General features: G+C 36.9%; 3 protein-coding genes and 2 long non-coding RNA genes across 5 annotated transcripts; 3 read left to right on the plus strand and 2 right to left on the minus strand.

Moving 5' to 3' along the window:
- Positions 1-939: 939 nt before the first annotated feature.
- On the plus strand, positions 940-2,233 carry LOC149623867 (uncharacterized). Its single transcript, XR_016374642.1, has 3 exons — positions 940-1,821; positions 1,881-1,941; positions 2,202-2,233. It is a non-coding gene; the product is annotated as an uncharacterized LOC149623867 (long non-coding RNA).
- Positions 2,234-2,368: 135 nt separating this feature from the next.
- LOC149623868 (uncharacterized) lies at positions 2,369-17,737 on the plus strand. Its single transcript, XM_089852220.1, has 3 exons — positions 2,369-2,553; positions 2,638-2,792; positions 17,316-17,737. The coding sequence occupies exons 1-3, from the start codon at positions 2,458-2,460 to the stop codon at positions 17,707-17,709; spliced, it is 645 nt and encodes a 214-aa protein (XP_089708346.1). The 5' UTR covers positions 2,369-2,457; the 3' UTR covers positions 17,710-17,737.
- On the minus strand, positions 13,529-15,341 carry LOC149623869 (uncharacterized). The gene is made up of 2 exons (XR_016374647.1): positions 15,312-15,341; positions 13,529-15,236 (listed from the first exon to the last, which is right to left on the minus strand). It is a non-coding gene; the product is annotated as an uncharacterized LOC149623869 (long non-coding RNA).
- A 61-nt stretch (positions 17,738-17,798) lies between the features above and the next one.
- LOC149623870 (uncharacterized) lies at positions 17,799-18,988 on the plus strand. The gene is made up of 6 exons (XM_089852219.1): positions 17,799-17,990; positions 18,054-18,274; positions 18,371-18,439; positions 18,505-18,600; positions 18,661-18,784; positions 18,846-18,988. The coding sequence occupies exons 1-6, from the start codon at positions 17,928-17,930 to the stop codon at positions 18,969-18,971; spliced, it is 699 nt and encodes a 232-aa protein (XP_089708345.1). The 5' UTR covers positions 17,799-17,927; the 3' UTR covers positions 18,972-18,988.
- A 4,767-nt stretch (positions 18,989-23,755) lies between these two features.
- Positions 23,756-25,812, minus strand: LOC149623871 (uncharacterized). The gene is made up of 8 exons (XM_089852226.1): positions 25,617-25,812; positions 25,471-25,557; positions 25,208-25,399; positions 24,876-25,136; positions 24,723-24,821; positions 24,418-24,620; positions 24,189-24,348; positions 23,756-24,138 (listed from the first exon to the last, which is right to left on the minus strand). The coding sequence occupies exons 1-8, from the start codon at positions 25,810-25,812 to the stop codon at positions 23,756-23,758; spliced, it is 1,581 nt and encodes a 526-aa protein (XP_089708352.1).
- Between the last annotated feature and the right edge of the window lie 1,118 nt (positions 25,813-26,930).

Consider the following 26,930-nt stretch of genomic DNA (forward strand, 5'->3'; position numbering starts at 1 on the left):
TATTGTACGTAGTCTGCCAGACTCACTAATGCAAAGGCTTATAGTTTAGTGGAATTGTGGCGTTAACTGTGATATTTTTCTGATTACGGGCTAGATGGAACAATTTGAGCTAGTCGAGGTTGTTCATAAAATGTTATTAGAATTAAGCGACCGCAATTTTGATAAAAACTTTTGAAATGAATTTCAAAGAGAGTTCCATTTAAGATTTACAAATAATTATCCTTCAGCAGCGGAAGAACGACCAAACTTTGGAGTAACGGGACTCGTGAAAAGATTGTGCAATGACTTTTTAAATATTTATCAAAATATAAGTCGAGGTAAACTTAAAAAGAATGTTGAGAAGAACACGAAAACCGTAATTGATTGGCATAATTCAATAGCAAATGATTTTAATTGCCTATCATCTTATTTCAACTTTAATGATTGTGTCGAAGCTGATGTTGATAACAACACGAAGCTACAGATATTGCACGCATACGGTAGAGCTGTCTATTATACCATTAAAGCAAGTCTCGGCTGGGGTCTAGTTTAAATACGGGCCACTAGATGTCACCACAGTCAAGGGGTGGAGTTGACTGGTCCTAAACTACTATTGGCTATTCATTGCTAAGACTCTCTATTATAGTAAGCTCAGGACTCACAACAGCCAAACGATTTCTGGGGAAAAAACTCGGTTAGTTGTAAGTCCAAAAATCTCGGATAAGTGGTTGGCTTTCTCTTTTTGCCGTATTTTTCTCATAAGACCGGTCCGGGAGGGAGACGCGGATAGGCGGATTAAGTCAGTCGCGAGGTTTTCGAAGCTCTTTGTGAATGAGGCGGCATTTCGAGTTTTTTCAACGTTTGAGAATAAATGAAGATAAAAGAAGATGTCTACAGGTAATTTTATATATATTTCTTCTAAATTAACTCGTAAATATGTCCAAGGCATGCTTGATATAAAAATTAAATTTTGTATAAAGGCAAAGCGAAACCGCTTCCTAGTAGTAAACCACCACAGGTCAAAAAAATAAATATTGCCTCAGTGTTCGAGCTTTGGCAATTGGAAAGAACCAAAATTGGTGTAACAAATGAAGCTTTTGCCGAAATGTTACTTGGAATATTGTAAGAAATGAGTTTTGTCAGTCTTTCTGTAATCCTACCCAAATGGTCATGTTCAATAACACATTTTCAGCTTAAAGCAATCTAATACTAGAAAACAAATGCCACCATCAGTTTCATCTCAAACTGAAATATTCACTAGAAGTATTTCAACTCAAACTGATTTTCAGATTCACACGTATGTTAGGGAGCCAACAGTAAAGCCTGGTATGAAGAATAATTAATTATAATCCTTTTATCAAGATATGCCTATAACTTTAAGATCATTTGTCAGCTTAGTTAGCCATATTACATATGGTTTGGCTGTAGAATCAGACTGTGATACGCCTGAGCGGCTGCGTGAGGTTATTAACCAATTTTCACCAAAGTCCCTCACTCCTAAAAGTAAATTAAGGAAAAAGCCTTCAGTTTCAACTCCTTTTAGTCAAAATAAAAGTCCGTCTGTAAAACGAAAGAAACTTTTTGACGCGATTTCACCAATGCAAGTTTTTTAAATCCTAATTCCGATATGAAAATTTTAATTTACATTTATTTATAGAAAGACAGGCCTTACTGTAATTAATGAAAATGAAGAAATTGGTGATCTGTAAGTTTTTATAAATAGATCTCCTATCATGATTATAAATATTTTCAAATCAGGGCGAATAAAACCAATAGCTTAGCTACTCAAAGTAGCATCAGCAAAAATCACGTAGAAGACTATGGGTCTATGTCAGAAATAGAGTATGTATTTATTTGGCGGTTTTATTAGTCCTATTACATAACATATATTTATAATTTAGAAATGAAGTGGAAAATGAATTAAACTTTTAAAATACTTTTACGGAGTGTGATGAAGATGAGGTAAAGTTAATTTGAATGATTTCATATAGATAGTTTTCACTAAAGGGGCTAGAGGCAAGTTAGTCAAGCACTGGCTCTAACTGAACTGCTAGCCTCTCTCTGGGCAGTCCCCTGCCTCACTGAGATAAAAAACCTTCAGTAACAACTATGTATACTTGGGGGGAGGGAATTATATATAAATTGACCATTTATTATGGAAGGAAGAATGTATTATATAATAGTTATTGACTAATTTGTTTATAATTGGAATGTAATAATAGGAAAATGATGAGTCTGATTATCCTGACCTGATTATCCTGACCTTATCGTTGAGCAACTTAACCATGTAAGAACAGATTAATGATACTCATCTTATGCCTAGTATTCTTATAAAATGTTCACTTTAAATTTTAGCCAACAATTTCTTCTACAAAGAGTGACGAGCGAGATGTCGCTGATTACTTGGCGCTAATTAATATTAGCATTTTAACTCAGTTTGTTAAGAAAGCGTATGGTAAAACGTGCAACGGATGTTGTATGCCACTAAGTTACACCATGAAAGTGATTGGAACAGCTATAATGTTCCAATGGCAATGCTCTGGGTCAGGAGGTGACGCTTCTAGGCACACTAAAGTAAATAGGTTTTCAACGAAAACAAAATACCAGACTCTGAGCGCCATACTTTTTATTTATTTTGTTTTTATTTTTAATGTTTAGGGAAAGTGGGAGAGTCAACCTTTGTTTGAAGGAATTAGATCGGGGAATTTAGTTGTGGCTAGTGCAATTCCCTTATCAGGAAACATGTATGGGAAGATTGCTCTATTCATGAAAATGGCAAATATTTACTTTTTTGGAAGTGATACCTTCTATAAGTGAGTACAGCATTTTTGCACAACTTTTTCTGCCCTTAGCCAGTAACACATCATAAAAAACGAACAATCAAAACTAGAACTCTTAGTCACGTGTGACTCCTCCATGGGGAATAAAGGTCCTTCTAAGAAATCATATTGAATAGAAAAAGAGGGTGGGCCGTTTTTCTCCATTTTATCTTCAGTTCAAAGAAATTAAGAATAACACCTGGTAGATCCAAAGAGGAGAGAAAGAGGGAGAGAAAATCAGTTTAGGCAGCCGTGATCCATGCGTGGTGAAAACGAGGGGTATATCTACGGGACACCCACCGCGGCGCCTGAGCGCAGCTTTCTCGCGCACAGTTGACGTAGGGGATGACAGAGATAAGGCGAGGAGGTTAATCCCCCCATGGTCAAAGGATGTGCGTCCTAAAACTAAACGTAAAGAAAGTTGTTTTACTACCTCCTTATTTTCCCATCTTTCGGCGGATTTTTTAAAGCGCGTTTCTATCTCCCTCTCTCTCCTCTTTGGTAGATCTACACAAAAAACAGCAAAACGCGTTGAAAGGGTAATAGTTGGAATCCCAGTTTGTGGAAACTTTTGGGAACTGGTTCATTTCGGTCAGGGATAGACTATGGTGGGGACGGACACTTTGGGTGATAGCATGCAGGATGTTGGATTTGGAAGATGAGTAGCCATTTGTTAAATTTTGGTCTTAATTTGAATTGACATTGGTGAACCATTTTTTATGTATCTATTTGGATTTTATGACCCTGTCCGACCCCTTGGAGGCGATGCTAGATAAAAATAAGGTAAATTTGGGACCCTTTAGAACCATAAAATGGTTTTTACAATGTTAACTTTCTTCCAAGCCCACCCCATTCTTCCCTTAGGCAAACCAATGATACTATTTTATCGCCCCACTATATTTGTGGGGGGAGGATGGCAAAAAAAACCCCTGGAGTGAAAACAGGTAGCTCTGAAACTTTGCTCAAAGGAGGAGGTGTGATACATTAGTGGGGGAATGAAGGGCTACAAATGCCCTAGGACTGGTGCAAAATGAATGTCACTAACCTGGTGAAATAGCGCTTTAAATACGTACCCCTCCCCCCTGACTAGAAAGAAGAGGGAAATTTGAAGGGCCGATTAAGGGGGAGGAGCACTGACCTAAAGTTCTAATCTTTTACAAACGACGTCGCTCAGATCAGCCCCCCTGTGGTTTGGTGGTATATGTTATAGTGGATATATTGAAGTTTTCCTTCTATAAACCATCCCTGTTCCAGAAATCAGCTAATAATTTATAATTAAATAACGCTATAGTAATGCCGATAGAAATACCTGTATGAAGGCTTTAATGTATTGAACATTAGGTGAGACGAACCTGATCTGCATCTTTGAAAATAGGATTTTTTTTATGCGCGATTAAGATAACAAGATAACCGGTGAAAGGGAAAGGGCGTGCGTGACTGATCAGGGATAGAAAGCGACCTGAACCTGAGGGGATGTTCGCCTTCACCATTTTCACTTAAAGAGTAGACCTGAGAACACCTGAGAATGTTGCGGGAAATTTATTTTTGTGGTTTGCCCCTTGCGTGACGCCGTTACCCCCCTGTAATTTCTATAAAGTTTTTTTCTTGAAACTACAATACCTATAAAACTAGAGCTGTACTTCTCTTCGCTATTGAAAGTACATTTAGTATAGCTTTGAAGGCACTGAAGTATTCATCTGAAACATGGTGATATTTAAGAGGATCTGCCTAATACACAATAAATGTAGCGCTATTCGAAATAAACACGTAGTTTGCGGTTGTAGTGGTTTCATAATCGACATTAGTGAACCTTTGCATCATTTTGAAAGAGTATAATGGCAGTACTACGTATGCAAACGTCATACTCTTTATCTTTAACTCAGTGTAATCCCCCTACTGTGCGCGTTCAGTATCCCCTTTTACAAGGTATCGTTCCTTTCAACCGAATTCCCAATGGACCGAAATCCCATTCGACCGAATATCCCGCAATGATTTTAGATTTCCAGCCCAATGGCTATATTCTTGATGGACCGAAATCCCAATCGTCCGAATATGCCCCTTAAAAATACATGAATATAACTTGAAACACTGTAGCCGTCAGCGATTCGGTGGTGTAGTGGATACGATGTTGGACTGCGAAGCGATAGGTTGTTGGTTCGAATCTCCGAAAGATATGTTAATAATATTAAAAGTAAATGTTTCGTAATACTAATTAAAACGCTCGCTTTCATTCCTTTCAAGGCAAGTGATATATAGAATTAATAAACAAATTGTGCTTAAAATGAAGTGCAGTCTTAATGGTAGTTCCATCAATGTCTTCAAATTTTAAATTAAAATTTTAATATTTTGGTTTCGGGTGGGTTAGGTTAGGTTAGGTTAGATTAGTTTAGCTTAGGTTAGGTTAGGTTAGGCTAGCATAGGTTAGGTTAGCATAGGTTAGGTTAGGTTAGCTTAGGTTAGGTTAGCTTAGGTTAGGTTAGCTTAGGTTAGGTTAGCTTAGGTTAGTTTAGGTTTGGTTTGGTTTGGTTCCAATAATTCGTTGACACCTTTTCCAAAATATGCTCCTTTTAATTAGCTACCACCTTTTCCAAAATATTCTCCCTTTAAATAGCTACCACCTTTTCCAAAATATTCTCCCTTTAAATAGCTACCACCTTTTCCAAAACATTCTCCTATTAATTAGCTGCCACCTTTTCCAAAAGATTTTCCTATTAATTAGCTGCCACCTTTTTCAAAATATTCTCCTATTAATTAGCTGCAACCTTTTCCAAAACATTCTCCTACTAATTAGCTACCACCTTTTCCAAAACATTCTCCTGTTAATTAGCTTCCACCTTTTCCAAAATATTCTCCTATTAATTAGCTACCACCTTTTCTAAAATATTCTCCTATTAATTAGCTGCCACCTTTTCCAAAAGATTTTCCTATTAATTAGCTGCCACCTTTTTCAAAATATTCTCCTATTAATTAGCTGCAACCTTTTCCAAAAGATTTTCCTATTAATTAGCTGCCACCTTTTCCAAAATATTCTCCTATTAATTAGCTGCCACCTTTTCCAAAATATTCTCCAATTAATTATCTGACATCTTTTCCAAAATATTTCTATTATTGCTTATAAATTGTTCGTGGTAAGAGGCGGGCTTTTAATACTCATATAAATAATCTTTTTACCTCCAAACAAGGTTGGGTTGGGTTAGGTTAGGTTACGATTGGTTAGGTTAGGTTAGGATAGGGTAGGTGAGGTGAGGTTCGCCGTAATTAAAACGTAGTTAAAATAAGTGCAGTAATACATTTTCAACTCACATTTATTTTAACAATAATAAGTTGTGAAATTAAAAATATATTTAATGCAAAACCACACAGTATGTCTTCTTTCAGTTCAATAGAATTTCGGTCCAATGGGACTATAATAAAATCGCACCTTTGGCTACGTTCGGTCGAATGGGACCCCAAAAAAAACCCCCTTCTGTCGAATGGGAATTCGGTTCAATGGGACCAAAGCTTTTACAACAGCGTCCCCAGATGGAGGGAAACATAGTCTACACCCCCTCTCTACCGCATAGCCCACCGCATGTAGTGAGCTTTGACTACCTCTCTATGGCGTGAGGGGGAAAGCCCCGAATATCAGTGTTGGTTTCCCTGGAAGTAATTCATGGAATGGTCCATCCCAGAAAATGTCACTAGATGTTCTGTAAAATGTTCAGCCTGAATCGGTGTAAAAAAATGCAACTATGATTGGGCATGGCGTGCTCATAGCGCCGTATTATTTCTTTATTAGAAATTTACAAAAATAAAAAATATGGATTGCCAGTGCTTTTAAATCGGGGTATCCATTTGAAAACCCTCTATATTGCCCATCGGGGCTTGGAAACCTATCTCTAATTTTTTGAATACAGCATGCTGGCAATACGACCCTATTATTTCTCCCCAATCTTCCGTGCAGCATCAAAAATAAATTATTATAGGCAGCGAAGCGCAATCTATCATGGTTAATTTCTCTCATGTCCTCTTCGTCCAAAACTTCGTGCCTCATCCTCATGTTCATTACGAGGAAGAATGGCTGAAGGCATGATCCAGTAAAAATAATTGTTTCGGAATAGCAATCCAAATTCCCGCAACATACGTTTTCATTTTCGAATGGCATTTCTCTGCACATTCGAGAAACACAAAAACCAGGTGCAGCAGTTGGGTCTTCTGGACTGGGAGGGGGGACCCAGAACTGCTACTAGCTTTAACAATATAAATATTAATTTTTAGTTTCTGGAGATCGAGTTTGATAAGCTTTTGATAAATATATACCTTCTCCAAAAAGCTGGTGAAAATTAGGTAAAAGTAAGCCGCATTTTAGGAGCAGTTCGTACTTTTGGGCTGTACTCAAAGGCGAAAGCTCTTCTATGTGGGGCGGGTAGGAATGAAACAATTAATCTTGAATTTTGTAAAAATCAATTCCTTAATTACCAGTAGGTCTTCTTTCATCTGGTTCATACTGGATTCTAATTGCTTTTTGTAGTTTTTGTCTATTTTTGCCATTTCATCGGCGAGAGATTTGTGCATTTTGGCCTTAGACCCTCTAGGCCTTTTGCCAGTTGTCTTTGGCATAGAATTCTTTTTCTTTATCTTTTTGGGCCGCTTCGCTTGCTGATTATTATCCTATTTTATATTAAAATACTTTTTACTATTGACACTGATGAGGTCTCAAAACCTAAAATGACGATGGTAATATATTTTCCATCTGCCATGGAGGAATAATGAAAAGGAGAAGTAAAGAGATCAGACTTCTCTGGCCACCCAACCCAACAGGTCCTTGACGCATTTCAGGGCTGGCGTCCAAAGTTTGCCTTTTGTTCTCCCTTTTATTTTCCTGAATGGCTTTTACAAATACAAGTTGGTCCTGCTTTATTTGGAAAAAATTGTACTTACTGAATAATCGTCCCTTTCAGGGGTTTCTCTTTAATTTCTTAGGTCTTCACTCTCTGGTGACGGTTTTCTTGCTTGCCTTTGTTTTTTTATGATGTCTTCCTCTTCACTGTCTGAAGCTATCTCCCTAAGTTCACGGCTCTCCTTTGTTCCCACATTAACACACCCTATTACTTTACCGTTAACAACTCCGCACGTACAATTGCTATTGCAAATTTTGCCCGCTTTTACAAAAGGACATAAGCCCCTGCGACTAACGCGTTTATCGCAATTGTTTTTACAATTGCACGACATAGTTGTAGCCATCCGGCTTGATTCCGCCATTGCAATTGGCAACATAAGAAATAAATTGTTGAAAAATATTTTTGGGAAGGGTTACGACTAAACTTTACGGTATGGAATGGGAATATTGAAACGAAGAACTGTACAAACCACTTCAATGTGATTCAGAGGAAAATACGCGGGGGGGGGGTGTTAATCCTTTGCCTTTCATCTCCCTTTTTAGCACCTGCAACGGATCAGCCCCTTTGTATGTCCCAATATTGAACCTGTTCTACCCCCTACTAAAACGGTCTATTGAAAGATCTATAAGGTTCGTCATATTGTCAAGTGAAATGGTCCTTTCTTATGGAAATCTCATATAGCAAACCAATTTACCTTGAACTATAAACGAAGCAGTTAGTGAAAACAAGAAAAAGCAGCATGTTGAGATAAGGCTTGGAAAGGGAGTTAGACCACATCAATGGAATTTAGCTCTCACTATAGTAGTAGAACTATGACTAAACAGAGAGAGAGTAAGGATGACGGTATAAACCCAAAAATTTTACCCCCTTCTTTCCCCCCCTTTCAGGGGGGGGGTAAAATTTTTTGGTTTATACTGACATCCCTGGGGTAGGGGGATATGGGGGGAATTGATGACGTCACGTGATGGTGTTGCGGGGGGAGGAGAGGGGGGGGAATTGACGACGTCACGTGATGTTGTTGGCGGGAAATTTGAATTGGTGCGTCCTTGTTGGTGGATGTTTTAGGGGTATATTTAAGCGTCTTTGGTGATGCTTGTTGTCGATTGTTGCGCCACCTAGTGGTGGGGTTTTCTTTATTTTATGATGTGGCTAATTTTAGGCTTATTGTATGGTAGATCTTCCTTGTTGGTGGATGTTTTGGGGGTATATTTTAGCGTCTTTGGTGATGCTTGTTGTCGATTGTTGCGCCACCTGGGGGTGGGGTTTTTTATTTTATGATGTGGCTAATTTTAGGCTTTTTCTATGGTAGATCTTGAAAAAAATAGGCTTATGCTATGGTAGATCCTGAAAAGATAGGCTTATGCTATTGTAGGCTTAATTTATGGTAGATCCTCTTACGCTTATGCTATTGTGTATCCTCAAAAAGGTAGGTTTTTTTTCTATGGTAGATCCTGGTTGGTTTATGCTATATTAGATCCTGAAAATATGTTTTTATGCTATTGTAGGCTTATTTTATGGTAGATCCTGGTAGGTTTATGCTATATTAGATAGGTTTATGCTATTGCAGGCTTATTCTATGGCAGATCCTGGTAGGTTTATGCTATATTAGATCATGAAAGATAGGTTTATGATAGGCTTAGTCTATGGTAAATGCCGAAAAAGATAGGTTTATGCTATTGTAGGCTTATTTTATGGTAAATGCCGAAAAAGATAGGTTTATGCTATTGTAGGCTTATTTTATGGCAGATCCTGGTAGGTTTATGCTATATTGGATCGTGAAAGATAGGCTTATGCAACGTTTATTCTTTTGTAAATGCTGAAAAAGATAGGCTTTTGGTATTTTAGACTTATTCTATGGTAGATCCTGGCAGGCTTATGCTGTATTAGATTCTTTGGTAAATGCTGCAAAAATATACTCTAATGCTAGGTTATTCTATGGTAGATCCTAGGCGTTTTAAAATAGCTTCGTACATGCATTTTATAACTTGATCATTCAAAAGGTTGTAGTGAAATTTCATAAAACTAAATTTATCGTTCAGTTTCCATGCCTCAGTCTGTGTTAGAGTGAAGACGCTACCCGCGTTGAATACTATCTCCCCTCCATAACGGTTACTTTTATTTTCAAGTTTAAGTAACGATAATTACCCCAGTCGCTGAATAGATCTCCGTCCACTCCTCCATAAATTCCTTCAAAACGTCTTCTGATATGGTAACAATGAATCTATCCTTTTCTGTCAAAAGTAGACTTGGCTCGTATTCACCCCGAAAACGGCATAACATTCATCCCCATAGTCTAACGAGTGCATTTGCGCGGTTTTCTTGAGAGTTCGGGTTGATAATTAGCCTGAGGGTATATTGACTGATGCTTTTATATTGTCCTTTCTTGGCTACATACCAGGTGATTTAGGACCTTAAAAGGGGGCGTGGCTAAAGCGTAACGAATGGAATTTATCCCCGTCGGCTTTTTATTTATAGGTAGAATAACCTGGTGGTGGTTTTCTTGATGGCGTCAGCACTAATTTTTGATGACATCACGTGGCTGATACCTGTAGGGGTAGGCTTATGCTAGGCTTATGTTATGGTAGATCCTGAAAAGATAGGCTTTTGCTAGGTTTATTCTTTGGTAAATGCTGAAAGATATGCTTATGCTTGGTTTATTCTATGGTAGATCCTAGTAGGTTTATACTATATTAGAGCTTGAAACATGGACTTTTGCTAGGTTTATTCTTGGTAAATGCTGAAAAATATAGTCTTATGCTAGGTTATTCTATTGTAGATCCTGGTAGGTTTATACTATACTAGTTCTTGAACCATAGGCTTATGCTAAGTTATTCTATGATAGATCCTGAAACAATGGCTTATGTTAGGTTATTCTAGTTGTATAGGCGGAAGAATCAGAGTTTGTATTAGGTTTAGAACATTTAATGAGCACGAAAATCTGATTTTTCATAGAAAAATTACTACCGTTTTTTCATACGAATACTACTAAAATACACATGAATATTGATTAAAATACTGGCATTTATATAATACTACCTTAAAAAACACCAATGTTACCCTGCACAAGTGGCTTATTAGAGACTAATACCGATTTTCTATACGAATAATAATACTAAACTACATGGGATTTATATAAAATACATGCAAAGGTTATAGCTGACTACTACTAAAATACCCATTAATATTGAATAAAATACTGGCATTTATATAATACTACCTTAAAAAACACCAATTTTACCCTGCACAAGTGCCTTATTATATACTAATGCTGAACTTAATACAAACAATACTAAATTACACGTGATTTATATAAAATACATGCAAAGGTTATAGCTGACTACTACTACTAAAATACCCATGAATATTGATTAAAATACAGGCATTTATATAATACTACCTAAAAAATCACCAATTTTATCCTGCACGAGTGGCTTATTAGAAACTAATACTGAATTTCATACGAATAATACTAAATTACACGTGATTTATATAAAATACATGCAAACGTTATAGCTAACTACTACTAAAATACACATGAATATTGAATAAAATACTGGCATTTATATAATACTACCTTAAAAAACACCAATTTTATCATGCACAAGTGGCTTATTATTATAAACTAATACTGAATTTCATACGAATAATAGTAGATTACACGTGACTTATATAAAATACATGCAAAGGTTATAGCTGACTATTACTAAAGTACACATGAATATCGACTAAAATACAAACATTGTTATGATGCAAAGTGAAACATACCCTTTTTTTATGAAGCAAAAGTTGATTTGTATTAACTATGATGCTTCCAAAATTCTATTTCATCTCAAAAGTCACTGCCGTACCTGATTTAAATCTCTGGTGAATCATCTGTCCATTTGTAACACGGGCACAAGTCCTTAATTCGGTCTTTAAACTCACCGCACAGAGTACAAAAGTTTCGCTCGTCAAGAAGATGTCTTCGCTCTTTATGGGTCGACATACGGATAAGGTTTTTGGTTTGAACTAAAACACAACGTCTGAAGTGCGCACAGTCAAGTGATGTGCAGAAATAATTTAATTGGCCGCAGTCAGGCACGTCTTTTAAAGTCCCATCACAATGAGGGCAGTGTAGATGACCCGTACGTGGCATGGGGGCATACCCTAGTTTTTTGAGGTTTTCATGAACATTTTCGGCCATACCGAAAGAGATGTGGTCAGATGAATGAAATATACCGGAATATAACTTATTATGCTAAAAAACTTACCGATCTTAACATTTCCGAGTAAAGTATACACGAATATGGCTAGACTGTCTCATATGTTTTCTATTTAGCACACATTTTAAGGGACATTTTTACCAAAACAAGAATTACATATTACGTAAGGTGCATCGGAGGAAACACGTGATCTCTTACTAGCCTTGTCACCAACCTTTCTCTCCAGAGTTCGGAAGTGAAATGACTCTCTATAGTTTACAAAATCGCCTTTTGGCCACCCAGGTGTGTGTTATATGACATTAAGGGGGGAGGAGGGGGGTCGAACATGGTTCATAACAAAAGAATTTATCCCAATCTGTTTTTACTTATACGTAAACACGTTCAGACGTGTCGTAATGGCTTTTGGGGGCGTGGTCGAACCAGTTGTATTGTTATCAATGGAATTTATTTTGTCCTTTCTTTAATTGGACCACCCACCAGGTTTTATGACATTGAAAAGGGGGGGGTGTACACCTTTATCCCCATCTGTGTTTTAGGTATACGTGAACATGTCCAGGCGTGTCTTAATGGCTTTCTGTAGAACCATTTGTAGTGCAAGGTTATCAATGGAATTTATTTTTAGAGTGATTTATTGCTTTATTAATAGGGGTTGGTGATTCATCCTACAAGGGGGTTCAAGCATTTAATTGATTACAGGTGGTTGCCCCGAGGGCATTATTAGGACAAGTCTCAACAAGTTTAAGATGTTTCCGTTGCGTCAACAAAAAAGGCAATATATCATTAGACCGAAGCATTGACCTAATCGTACTATATTTATCAAAATTATCGGCAGCGTTATCAAAAATTTGTGGAAAACGTAAAACGGTATTGAAAGAAGAATCATTCACAACGCATTTCGTGTTAGAAGTTAAAAACAATCGAAACGTTAACTTATGGTATTATCAAAGGCTTATAGTTGAAAACCAAAAGTATACTTTTATCATAGTTCCCAGCCCTTGTCTATAGCACCATGTGAAATGAGAAGCAAACGACCCACCTCAACCAATAAATAAAATTTTTGTGGTCAAAGATTTACGATATATGTAAGCTATAAGTACTCAATGTTAGCGATCCAAACTATAACATCGTCCACTTTATTATGACACTTGCTACGGTTGCAAGGGAAACAAAAACACACGGTTTTGTAAGCGTTATGGCGATTTTCTCATATTACACGATGCTAACTCAATTCAGGGAATGATACTTTTTGTTTTCTATGAACTTTTGATATTATACAGGTCAACTGCTTTCTTGTGTTCCAACTTATAATACAATCCTATGGTTTTTAGGTAGCATCATCATTTAACGTCAAAAATTTATTAACCACTCATCATTATTCATTAAAATATATAAACCATTAATCATCCAAACATCTTTTAACATAATTATTTCTCTAACATTACTTGATTTTACATGATTTTACTAATTAAAAATTATTTTAAATTTACAAAATACCAATTATTTAAAATTTACAAAATACCAATTATTTAAAATTTACAAAATACCAATTATTTAAAATTATTAACAATTATTCAAATTTATTAATAATTATTTAATTAAAAAAAACTGTATTAGTATTTTATGTTTTAAATTCCACAAATAAAAATACTTCCAAAATAAAACGTGTTTTTAATCATTTTCAAAGCTGTAGAGCCAAACAATCCTGATGTTATAATTATTTTTTTTAACACAGTAAATCATATCAGTACTTTTTCAAAACAGTAGACATAGGACAAAGGTTATATTGTATTATAAATAGCCAGTGGGATTGATTTTAGCTATATCGCAATTAGAGCTCGACATTTTCTATCCATTATCCACAAATCAGTGGATAACCAATTATTTATAAATAAAGTTGTGGATATAATACGATTTAACACGCAAGATCTGTGGATAATTTTCAATTATGGATTAAGATAAAGTGACGTTGACAATGGAGAGATAAAGTCGAGCTCTAATCGCTGTTTTATGCCTATTCAATTTTAATTCTTTAGCTCTGGCTTCATCAATTTTTATAATTATTCCACTAAATCACATGTTGTATATTAACACAAATCATTTATACTAACATAAATGGGTGATTAATGTAATTACTGTTATGAAAAATATCTATTAAATAATAATGAATTTCTTCATCAACTTACGTTAATCATTTCGTTCCTAACATAATTAATTTTTCTTAGAGTGATATAAGAAACTATCTGGGGGCAGCACAACTAGATGCTCCCATAGTCGAGGGCCTAAGTTGAAAGTTAGGGAAATAAACTGTATTTATCGTAAAGAGATAATTATTTTACAAAATTAGAAATTATAATTTTTAAAACAGAGTTATGGACAGCAAAAAATTTTCAAATTTAACTGTTACCTAATAATTGTCACTAAATAATAACTAAACCATCCCATGATTCAGTTTAAAAACTATTGTTTACACTAACGCAGAGCTTTCTCCATCAGAGACCAGATTAAGGTAGTCCAAACCTCTTTAACAACCATCAATAATTAAACCAAAAAAAATTATTTATTTTTAATTTCATAAACACCTAATGATACTGTTGGAAAAGGCTGACAATTATACATTCTTTTCGTGGGAAGCGTTAGTACTGTAATTAAAAATCTAAAATGTGCATTATGCAAATGATTTATTTTAAATTTAATTTTAGTCACCGAGTTGATATTTATAAAGCCCTTTTTGCTCATGTCTATTTTAAACTTTAATCGCAGATTTCGCTTACCATTTCACAAGCATAATAAACACTACTGAAGGACGCAAATCTATCTGTGATCGGTAACGGTGAACAATATAGGAATTTGCCCAATTAATCAGTTTGAACTTCATTTGCACATTTCTACTCGTTAATTTGATATGTTGCGAGAAATTTGAATGGAATATAAGTAGTTATCTCTTTCAGTAGATAATTTTTGATGTTGATATTTAAGATTCATGGAGTTAAAAAAAATTATTAAGCTTTGATATCAACATCGGTTAATTTACGATATGGGCTTATGATGGTAGTCTGTTTATAAGATTAAATCGTTACTTTAAGTGTCACTAGACAGTATCTACCTCCAAAATCGAGACTTAGTAACTTTATAACCATCTCCTAGTCACAGGATATCCGAGGGTCAATTTCTTACATCATTGACATGTGATAATGATTATCGGAGGAAGGCTTGCTATAGCTGTCAACTTTTGGCAAGGCCTAATACCGTTTTGCTTGACTTTCGCCGTCAAATTCCTTTTAAAGCATAGATCATATAGTATCCACCCTTGATTTTCATTTCGCAACACACGTTGGATTCGTAAACCTCGACACGCACTACGATTAGAAGCATTAAAATGCAAACACAACAACACACTGAGCGTATACATTTTAGTAAATAACAATTCTCACTACAGCTGTTTTTGGGGCTGAAGGAGCGACCGCGGCGATAAAGAAAAAGCCTCCGGCGGAGTCCGGCCAGTAACTTAAAGGGGGTAGTTTCGAGGGAACGAAATTCAAATGCAAGGCGCGTTCCATCAACAAAAAACATTGAATTCGTTTTACGCAATTATAATATTAAAATTTATACAATTAAGTAATATTTAAGAAAACTAAGCACTACTTTCAAAGTCTAAACTTTAAAAATTCGACGATACGAGAAGGCGAAGTAACGGGCAACGAGAGGTAAACATTTTTTTAAATGGCAAAATTAGCGATAAGCCAAGGCTTAGCGCAATTTCACCGCCTTAAAAAAAGTGCCAAGTTTAGAAATAGATTGTGGGACAATAAAAAGGTGGAAAATTATGAAATTGGGCTTATATTAAAGCTTGAAACCTACTTTATATTATATTTAAAATCCATCCATGAGCAAATCCTCAAAATATATGAAAATGACAACGAAAAAGGACCCACTCTCAAATTTTTTTCCCCTTAAAAAAAATGGCGGCCACAAACGGGGTGAAAAAGGGGAAAAGAGCTATTAAAGCAGTCTTATCTGACTATCGATAGGCCATTTCAACCAAAAGGCATTAAGAATAAACAATCGGATTATTATGAGGCAACTATACGTAAAAAAGGCCAATATTGGTTGCGCTGATATTTGCTAATAAAACAGTGTATCCATGCCAAAATATCGCAGATTGGGGTAGTTTTTGAAATTTAAAATTAAACATACTTAAAATTAATTTTTCTCAAAAACCTTAAAAATGGTCCTAGAAAAAGGTTTAAAGTTTAATTTAAGACCGTTCCCAAAACTAACCAACGTATAGTTTTCCTAAATCACGAATAACCGATTTGTTTTTTTCGAAAAATTTCCCATGTTATTTCTATGGGAAAAATTCCTGTTTTTCATCAAAAGGTGTGATTAATTTTATGGAAATGAAAACCACCCTTAGCAACTTTATTTTTCATAAAATAAACTAATTTATGAATCTCTTTGAAATTTTAACCACATATTAAGGGCCCGAATTGTAGTTCTGTGGAATTTTTTCGAATGAATTAATACAATACAAAAAAAACTACATCCAAACAAAAAACCCTCCTTATACCGCTCTCTCAGAATTAAGCCTACAATAGCATTTTTTTCAAGATCTACCATAGAAAAAGCCTAAAATTAGCCACATCATAAAATAAAAAACCCCACCCCCAGGTGGCGCAACAATCGACAACAAGCATCACCAAAGACGCTAAAATATACCCCCAAAACATCCACCAACAAGGAAGATCTACCATAGAAAAAGCCTAAAATTAGCCACATCATAAAATAAAAAACCCCACCCCCAGGTGGCGCAACAATCGACAACAAGCATCACCAAAGACGCTAAAATATACCCCCAAAACATCCACCAACAAGGAAGATCTACCATACAATAAGCCTAAAATTAGCCACATCATAAAATAAAGAAAACCCCACCACTAGGTGGCGCAACAATCGACAACAAGCATCACCAAAGACGCTAAAATATACCCCTAAAACATCCATCAACAAGGACGCACCAATTCAAATTTCCCGCCAACAACATCACGTGACGTCGTCAATTCCCCCCCTCTCCTCCCCCCCGCAACACCATCACGTGACTTCATCAATTCCCCCCCATATCCCCCTACCCCAGGGATGTCGGTATAAACCAAAAAATTTTACCCCCCCCCCCTGAAAAGGGGGGAAAGAAGGGGGGTAAAATTTTTGGGTTTATACCGTCATCCTTACTCTCTCTAAACCATCTTATTAATTCCATAAGAGAAGCAAACATCACAGGGATGGGCCGCCTACTTAGGTTATTTCCTTTGCACCAAGAAACACAGACTCTTGGCGCCCGTGTGTTTGGCTTCTCTGCAAGATCAAAAGTTCGATAGAATTGTTAGCCACCTCAGGCAGCACAACTTCTTGCATTAATGAACGAATTCTAATATGTTTAGTTATCAAGAGCATTTTATTGCACTAGCGGTTAAAGAATTTTGGAAGAAAACTCAGAGGGAAACTCTCCAGACTTTGAGTGGAAAACGTTTAGTTTTGGCGGGTGATGGGCGTAATGACAGCCCTGGTCACACATCCATGTTCTGTTCCTACACTTTAGCTGATTGCAAAAGCAAAAAAATTATTTCAGTCAAAAACAGAGATGTAAGGCATGCTAAAGGGAAGAGCGCCAATATGGAATTAATGGCCTTCGAATTGGCAACATCCGAAGCCATTGAATTAGGCAAAAATTTCGGAGTTGAAATGATTGAAATAGCAACTGATGCCCATTCATCAATAGCTGCAGCTATGAGTAGGCATAACCATAAAAATATTTTTTTAATTCTTGCGCTCTAAAAACAAATGTAAAATTTATAGAAAGAGGCGGGAAGTTTAAAGGAATTAAACACTCCTTGGATGTTTGGCATGGTAGCAAAAATATTACTAGTAGGCTGGTTGAAGTAATTGTCAAATGAATTCTCAATCTTTTCGGTCTGAACGAATATATTTAGTCCAAAATACATTTCTAGGCTTCTAACAAAACGGATTGTGAAGATTTAGCTGACTGGGCTCCCATGATTAGACGACATTTTTGGTACCGTGCAAGAAAATGCGAGGGTAGTGTAGAACGGATGAAGGTAGGCCAATAATGCGCATCCCTATTTATTATCCTTCATTGAAATTTGATAAAATGAATACAGTGTTTGTGGAATATGACACTTCATCATGTTATAAACCGGCATTCCTGGGGGATGCCATTAGGTTTTAGGGGCCCTTTACGTTGCAAGCATGATGATCTGACAGAAGATGAAATAGCTCAACATAAGTGGTTGAAACCAAATTCACCAGCTTTCAAGGAGTTGAAAAATATTATAAAACGCCCATATTTATGGAGAAATATGCACTATTACGTGAGATTTAGGTAAGACTTTTGAGAGGTATTCATTCGACCAAAAATGAAGGTCACTCAATGATTATCTAGTTTCAACTAAAATTATTAATGTACGACGTTTCATAGACACACTGGCTTTCTAGAGAGCTACCATAGTCTTATTTTGGTGTATGCTCCAAAACGATTTGCATTCAGGTATGAACTAATTATTATTAAATTAATGTTAAGTTTAATAATCTCTTTTTAAATTCACGTATAAGCTATCAGAGCTACAACATGAGGATTGTACTTGCTTGCATTGATCATAATTATCACACTGATAGAAAACAAGCCACTACAAAAGATGGCAAACTTCGGTATAAGATGCGGATGATTTATTTCCTTTCACCTATTAACAGTTTTGCGCTTATACATAGTGATACCCGAGCCTTCAGCAAGAGGACAAAAGCCTGGTACGTTGTACCTGTTTTTGAACCAAAGGATTATGCATATATTCCAGACCTAATGAGGCTTATCTTTTCAAAAAGAGAAAATTTCACTGTATGTGTAAATAAGCTATTCCTTTAGTGAATATAATTTTGAAAGGCTTTTCGTATTATAGGGTTCTATGAAGAAGAGAAAAGAACTGGATTCAGACCACCCAAAAAGAATTCACCGAAATCGGGGTATGGTGGATGGGCCAGCTTCTTCCACTCTAAGAGAGATGCATACAAGCCGTTTCAAATAAAATATCTATTGTGCAAATGTTTATATTTCATTTACTTTTCTGGAGGCTTACGCCAATTACCGCCCCTTTGTTTTCTGGTCCCATTTTAGAAATGGACTTTTTTCTGGTTTGTTCACACATTATAAGATTACTTGAACACATAAGTGATACAGTTTTAGTTTAGTCAAAAGTGCGGTGTTGTACAATGATTACTTTGATCAGGCCCAGACTGTTCCGGTTATTTTGGCCAGTATTCACCAAAACTGACAGAAGTCCAAATACAGGCAGAGACAAAGCTCTAAAGCGATCGTTTGGTGTTTCGACCGTCTGACATCAAAAATGCCCATTCAGACAAATATCAGTAAGGCGGGGTTAGCTCGATTTGTCGAAATTAAAAACAAATATTTAGGAAAGGATTATTTCCGAGGTGTAAGTCACTACTATGTAATAATGCTAGTGATTTTACATCCATGCTTTAAATTAAATTGTTTAAAATATAAAATCGTTAAAATTATAATTAGTCTTGGTTTATTTTAATAATTCATACTAAAGTCGACTAAAATATTATCACGAAAAGGTTTTGCCCATCCCCTCGGATATAATATTTCCAAAATGTATATTTTTTACTGCGTTGTAAACCGGGAGGTGTTTGAGGAATTTCCTCTCCCAAATCTGGTAAATTCTGGTCTCCTTCATCACAACAAAAAACCCCCAAGATCCTGTATCTTTTAGAGGTCAAGAGTAAATATTACTTTTAGAGCGCCATCTATATGTTCCAAATTGCATAAACTTCATTTAATGATAATATAAAAAATTTTATTTATATCATTCTAAAATAAATCTTTAAATGTTTAGCACAATAATAATGTTCATTTCTCAACTTAAAAAAATTAGACTTTGATAGGTGTAGTTCATACATTAACCGTAAGGGTCGCGTCTGTACAGAGAGAAAATTTTGTGTTAAGCAGGGAAGATATTTAAGGGGCATCGCTGGAGTCGAGACTTGCTTTAAAGTCTCATTTTAGAAAAAGTATGACTTTATAAAGAGAACTATGGACCTGAGAAAGTAACAAGAAGGAGATAGGCTAGTTGATGAATTCGTAGGATATCCGAGAGGCAGGTAAATTTTGAATAAGTTAACAGCTTACTGGCGTTTAGGTTAAGTGTTGAATATTTTTTGGCAGTATTAACGTGACGTATATTCCCAGCGATAATACGAATAACACGGTAAGTCTTAAATTCGGACTAGAACGGTCTTATTCGTGCAGGTGGAACTGCGAAAGGAAGAGAACAATTTAACTGGTTTGCATTCTGTTTTAGGAAAGAGATATTTAATCTCTTTTCACATATGTGAGCTCTGCGTCATTGCCTTATTTGCAATGGTTAAATCGAACTTTTAGCCACCCGATTCGGTTCTACGAACATAACATGTTGTCTTATTTTCATAAACCCTAGTACCAAATATCACTGAGTGGAATTATTGAAGTCTTTCTTCCGAAGGTGCGTACACGTTTCATCTTTAGAGACTTCTTATACCACTGAGGGTGAAACTATTTGGTTCACCGATGGTTCCAAGACTGATTCCGGCGCTGGCGCCGGCTATTACTGCCAAACCACAAGGGTCGGCTTTTCTGCTTGCCTGGGCACCTTCGCTAGTGTGTTCCAGGCGGAAATTGCCGCGATCTGTTATTGCGCAGATTACTGTATTAACAAAGGGTATACCGGAAGGACTGTGAGAATTTATTCTGACAGTCAGGCCGCCCTGAACGCGCTGAACCAGTGTCAGATTACCTCTCAACTGGTGCGCAGCTGCCTTGATCTGCTAGCGCGACTGGCATCCTGCAACAGGGTTCTGTTGTACTGGGTGCCAGGGCATAGCGGATATCATGGCAATGAGCAAGCCGATAGATTTGCGAAAAGGGGTGCGGAGGCCAAGCTATTGGGGCCGGAGCCGGCCATCCCCATCCCCTACAGGCACGTCAAACGGTGTGTGCATGACAGGTTGACTGTCATACAAAACCAGCTCTGGCATAACATGGAGGGCCAGAGACAGACAAAACTTTTAGTCAATGGTCCCTGCAGGTCTCGTGCCAGAGACCTAATTGCGCTCAGCAGATGGGATATTAGGCTGGCCACTGGTCTTCTGACCGGGCACTGTCGGCTTTATAGGCACCTCCATCTGATGGGTTTCGCCGACGACCATCTTTGCAGGTCGTGTCAGGAGAAGGAAGAAACATCCGCACACGTACTTTGCGAGTGCGACTGCTTCGCCTCGCTTAGACTAGAATATTTTGATTCACACACTTTGGAACCCTCGCGGGTCTCCTCTATTACGGTGGAGTGAATTCTTCGCTACGCTGCTGCTACGGGCCTTTTCAAGGCCTGAATACGAGGATGCACAATATGCCTTTGGCATCGGTGCTAGGGCGCGTACCCTCCTCAACAACAATAATAATAATATACCAAATAACCACTGTCTTTCGAAAGTGTGGACGTTTATCGTTCTCTTTCTCTTCTTGTTCAATTTCTTGACGATTGCCAACCGATTGGTACCGAGAGTACACCGTTTTCTTGTCGGGGTCTACGAAATTTTGTAGGCTAGAAAATAAATGACAATATATTGAAAATCATACACTTTTTGAAGAAATCGTGGAAATTTGCACAATGACGACGAGCTTCCAAATATATATATGCCCCCAGAGCGGAATTTTCATATGAGGTGCCTCTATAGGAAAAACATGCCAAATATATGTTGTCTAACAGATCAAGTATCTCAGTTCTTCGAAGGGGCTATGTAGGACTGTTCACGAGCTCGAGCCAGCTCGGGCTCGTGACGAGCGAGCCGAGTTCGAGCCGAGCCGAGCCGCCACTTTTGCGGCTCGATTAATTAACGAGCGAGCTTTTTTATGGTCGAGCCGAGCCGAGCCGATAGGCATCGAGCCGAGCCGACTCGCGAGCCGGCTCGCGAGCTTAGTCACTGATATAGTGCTTTCCTTTTAGTCTTTATTCTCTCCACCAATAGCGTTCCGTTGTATTTTTACATGAAATAAAGCGTGGGAAAAATCTCTCGTCTCTAACCTTGAGCATATTTTAAAGAGCGGGTTTTACTGAACCACTACATTCCTAAACATGGGATGGCATTTATAGTCATTCTCAAGTTTGACGTTGGTAGTAGCAATTTTTTTTAAACATGTATATGTTAATCGAGCCAGCTCGGCTCGGCTCGATCATTTTCGAGCCGAGCCGAGCTAGAGCCGAGCCAAGACCCAGCTCGGCTCGAGTCGAGCCGAGCCGCCGTTTTTTTGACTCGAGCCGAGCCGAGCTTTTAAAAAGCTCGCTCAGCTCGGCTCGTGAACAGTCCTAGGGCTATGCTTTCACTTATTTATCATTGTGCATAGTTTCATGCATTCCTCATAGAGAGCATGATTGTTCCCCTAATCCTCTAGACTATTGGGGAACGCGTACGAAGCCGCCAAGAAGGTTATTTTGGCCACCTATTTCGTCGGCTCTTTCATTTTATTGGAAGTCTTCAAAGCGAACCTGTCGACAAAATTGACTGTAGACATTGATCACAACATATATAGTTGCGATGATATCTTCAAACACCCCTACATGCGAGTGGTTTTTGAGCACAGAGGAACCGTAAATTATTATTTCCAGGTAGAAATATTATAGTAAAAGGATATGATATGTTCCAAAACTTTGTCAGTGGTTAATGAGAACTTGTCTTGAAACGTCTTAGATTCAGGGTAAAGCGACGCCTTGTGAGGCGCTGTCAAAGGCTTAGTATAGACTAAATAGGAAGATAGAAATCCTGCAAAGCCGAGTATTGTCAATTCTCGCTTGTCGTTCTCAAACTAGCTCTCAGTAGGTCTCTATCATTTATAAGTCTAGGTTGTGTCATACTTATGAAGCATATCTTATTAACTTATGATATTATGTTATTAATATGGGGTGACAATGGGTGGGGTGAATCATAGACAGGAATGCCAAGGTTCAAAATCAGTAAAGATTTACCTTCGATATCCTTAATCATTGTTTTGCTCTAAAAATATAACCAATCACTAAATGTCCCCCAGTAGCAATAGTCTCCTGTCCGACAGTGCCTGATTTCGGGTGGCCCGACTGTTCTTTGGAGAGCCAAAACACTGTCGGCCCAATGCCCCTCATTGAGGTAAAATGTCCTTCCGGATCAGTGTCGGTAAGCTTTAGGTAAAGGACTGAAACCCGACTCAAATTAGGAATATAAAAAAGGACATTAAAACGTATTGAAACCCGACCCTTTTAAGTATTGAAACCCGACCCTTTTAAGTATTGAAGCCCGAACATTTTTCGTATTGAAACCCGACCCTTTTTAGTATTGAAACCCGACCCTTTTTAGCGTTGAAACCCGACCCTTTTTAGTATTGAAACCCGACCCTTTTTAGCGTTGAAACCCGACCCTTTTTAGCGTTGAAACCCGACCCTTTTTAGCGTCGAAACCCGACCCTTTTTAGCGTCGAAACCCGACCCTTTTTAGCGTTGAAACCCGACCCTTTTTAGCGTTGAAACTCGACCCTTTTTAGCGTTGAAACCCGACCCTTCTTAGCGTTGAAACCCGACCCCATTTAGCGTTGAAACCCGACCCCATTTAGCGTTGAAACCCGACTAATTAGCATTGAAATCCGACGCGTAAATACATAATATTTTCGAAAAACATTTCTTTAATGAAGTTATCCACGTTACAGTTTTATTAACGAAATATATAGAAAATTCCAAAACTTTTGGAGACTTGAAAATAAAAATAATTGAAAGTTCTTGCTTCTTTAGTAATAATCGTCAAAAATACTGCGTCGAGCTCCTCTGCTTTTGTGGTGGCGTAACTCGCGAAACCTTTTTGCAGAATCCTCTCTTTCCGGTTCTTTTCTAACCAATGCATGTCTTCGCGATTCATGTTGTAATTGTCCGTCTCTATCCGAAGTTTCAGATAAACGTCTTCCCCGTTCACGTTGTAATTGTCCGTCTCTTTCCGAAGTTTCAGATAAATGTCTTCCCCGTTCACGTTCTAAAGGTAGATCTCGTCTAGCATTACTCTTTCTTTGCAATCGTCCGCCATTTCTATCTGGGGCATGCTTCAACCATGTTTGCATTGACTGCTCGATATCATACTCTCTAGCAAGTCTCAACTTAGGGTTTTGTCTTACCGCATCTAAAAAAATACGTTAGAAATTGGTAAAAGAAAATATTACCGTACCATACCAATAATCAGACGTCTTAGCTGCAGACTTTTCATTCCAATTTTACCATTGGCTCCATTCCAATTCATATTGAGGGCAAGGGTGTGTGATATAGTATTTACTAATATACGCCTTGTTGTATCGCCTATCTTTTTACCACCCCAAGATCCTAAAACAATTACCTAAAAATTAAGGAGCAGGTTTTTGAATACCATTAGAGCAATTATACGAGGTGATTTTGCTAATATTACAGCTTTGCTTCTTTTTTCTGGATAACTAATATACTCTTCGAACTCATTGACTTTATCTTCAGAGTTAAGAGACAGAGATGGAATATCCTGTATATTAGTCACAATAGGACTTTCAAATTTTTCAGAAATCACTTTCTGAACTACATCCAGTTTAGTGTTGAGATCCGAAAGCATAATTAAGACCGCTTTCCGAAATTTTTCATCTGTTTTAATGAAAATTTTATAAATTCATGCGCTAAATGCAGCGACTAATATACGTATAACATTAAATGCTATGAAAATGGAAATTGAATTGACAACATTACCATTAGTACTAGTAGTTTCTTTACGAATTGGTGTTTGGGTCATTGATGAAGACAATTCTTTCGGCGTTGATCGAGGATTTTTGATTGAATCATCAAAGCCTAAAGAGAAAAGTTTGTTCACATGAGCTATTCGGACTTTACAATATTATTTACCCGACATACAGCCATCACTATCCGCCACAAAGTGTTCCCTTGAAGTTTCCAATTCTCCACTCATATTGACTATACATGTTAAAAACATAACAGGCATATTAGTTAAAGAAAATTCCAAAATATTTATATGGAATGCAGGAAATTTGCATTGGAAATTACTAGACTTTTTGGAGGTCACACTATCAAGACGTTTCTGCACGATCTGCACAGCAGATTTCAGGCTGGTGTTTTCAGACTCTTCGACGTTACTGTCCGGATTGTCTTCATTTTAATTAGTAACATTAGATTTTATAATAATGAGTGTATAGTTACTGATTAAAAACATAATCTACCAATAACGTCCTGAACTTCAAATGCTTCTGACTCCGTGGGCAAAGGTGAAGGCGATTTTTCCTTTTCCGTGGAAATGCAATTATTACAATCTTCTGTCTCGGTAAAGTCTTGTTCCTTTGGGTCAGAACTACTTTCTTTTTCGCCGCTAATTCCGGGCAAAGCAGCAGTCTCATTTGGCTTAGTGCCGGAAGCTATATTTTAAAATAAGTTTTAGAAAAAACTACAATTAAGATGCATTATTAAAATTTTTTAGACGTCTTACACTCCATTTCCTTATTTGGTTTGAACTGGGGTGGTTGAGGTAATGTTTTTGTTTTATGCTTGGATTTTTCATTTGGTTTGTCCATATCTAATATTTAATTTCATGATTAAAACTATTAATAATTTATTTAAAATGATAAGAACTACTTGTATTTGATTTCTCATCTCTATTTTTAGAGAGCTTTCTCTTCTTAGAGTTATCACTGTTTTCTTCATTGCTGCTGCTAGAATGGTGTCGTTTCTTGTTTCTGGATCGCTTTCCTCTTCCTAAATCTGTTTCATTTCCTAGATCTGATGTTACTTCAGCTTTGCTGCATAGTTCTCGTGCACGAGAAAATGTCATTTAAAGTAAAACAATTATATTTTACTGAGGGATCAGTTTAAAGGCGTAATTTATTCACTGAATTCATATTTACAAAGAAATTGCTTTATGTTTATCTTTAAAATAGATACTTACATCCTTTCCGGTAGGTTTTAATATCATAATCTTCCCATTCTGGCTTTGGCGGATCGCAATTTTTCAACATTTTTGCTAGCCCTTGTGTGTTCTTTGGTGGCCATTTACAAATTTTATCGCTTTTGCACCAAGCATCAGGAACAACTTCAACGGTGTCATCATTGACAAAATTAACAATTGAGAGAAATTTAACATTTGATCGCTTTTTCCATTGTCAAATATATCATCTATCTTGTTGGCAAATATTTTGTCTTCCATATTAATGAAAAGATTAATGGGTACGTTAATTTAAATGAACAAATAGAACAATCCTTGATATTCCAGATACATTTTAGTTTCCGTTAAAAGTGAGAGTGTAGTGGAAAATTATGTAATTAATAGCTACTGATTTAAGGAATTATCTTCGAATGATTTTGAAAATTGAACTAGCGTAAGGTTTTATCAATGAAAGAAATTCGAGTTATGCGCCACATACGACAAGTAAATAATATTTGGTTATGCGAATTGATCAATCTGACCACCACTAATCGGTTTCGAGTTCTTAAATTTATGCCGAAAAATGTTACATTATCTTTATGGTGATTTGAACCAATTAATTTCCTTTCCACGCCCTCTCCATATAGTCAAATATATCTAATTTTAAGAATTGTGCAGCAATGGTATAATAGCTACAGTGTCTCTTTTTTGGGGCAGAAGCAAGCATTTTTGACGCAGGGAAAAGTAGGGATATGTTTTCGTTTGGTTTTGAACTTTCCCTATAAATATTCCAAGATCGGAAGATTGAAGGGGATATTCAAATAGATTCTCCTCAAACTTGCAGATATTTCCACAAACATAAATCTCCTTAGTTGAATCTTGAAAAATAACTTTCACTATAATAACTTCTTCAGACGTTAACTTGAAGCAATTGTCACCTTTGTGTATTGAGATTGTGAATCTAGGTGTTTCTAACTTTTTGTAAGTAGTAACATTGTCTGGCAGAAAGAATTCGTTGCAGTTGAAGG

The sequence above is a fragment of the Phalangium opilio genome, unplaced genomic scaffold, assembly GCF_054372755.1.
Source record: "Phalangium opilio isolate 3A_F unplaced genomic scaffold, DU_Popi_V2 ptg000106l_1, whole genome shotgun sequence".
Lineage (NCBI taxonomy): Eukaryota > Metazoa > Arthropoda > Arachnida > Opiliones > Phalangiidae > Phalangium > Phalangium opilio.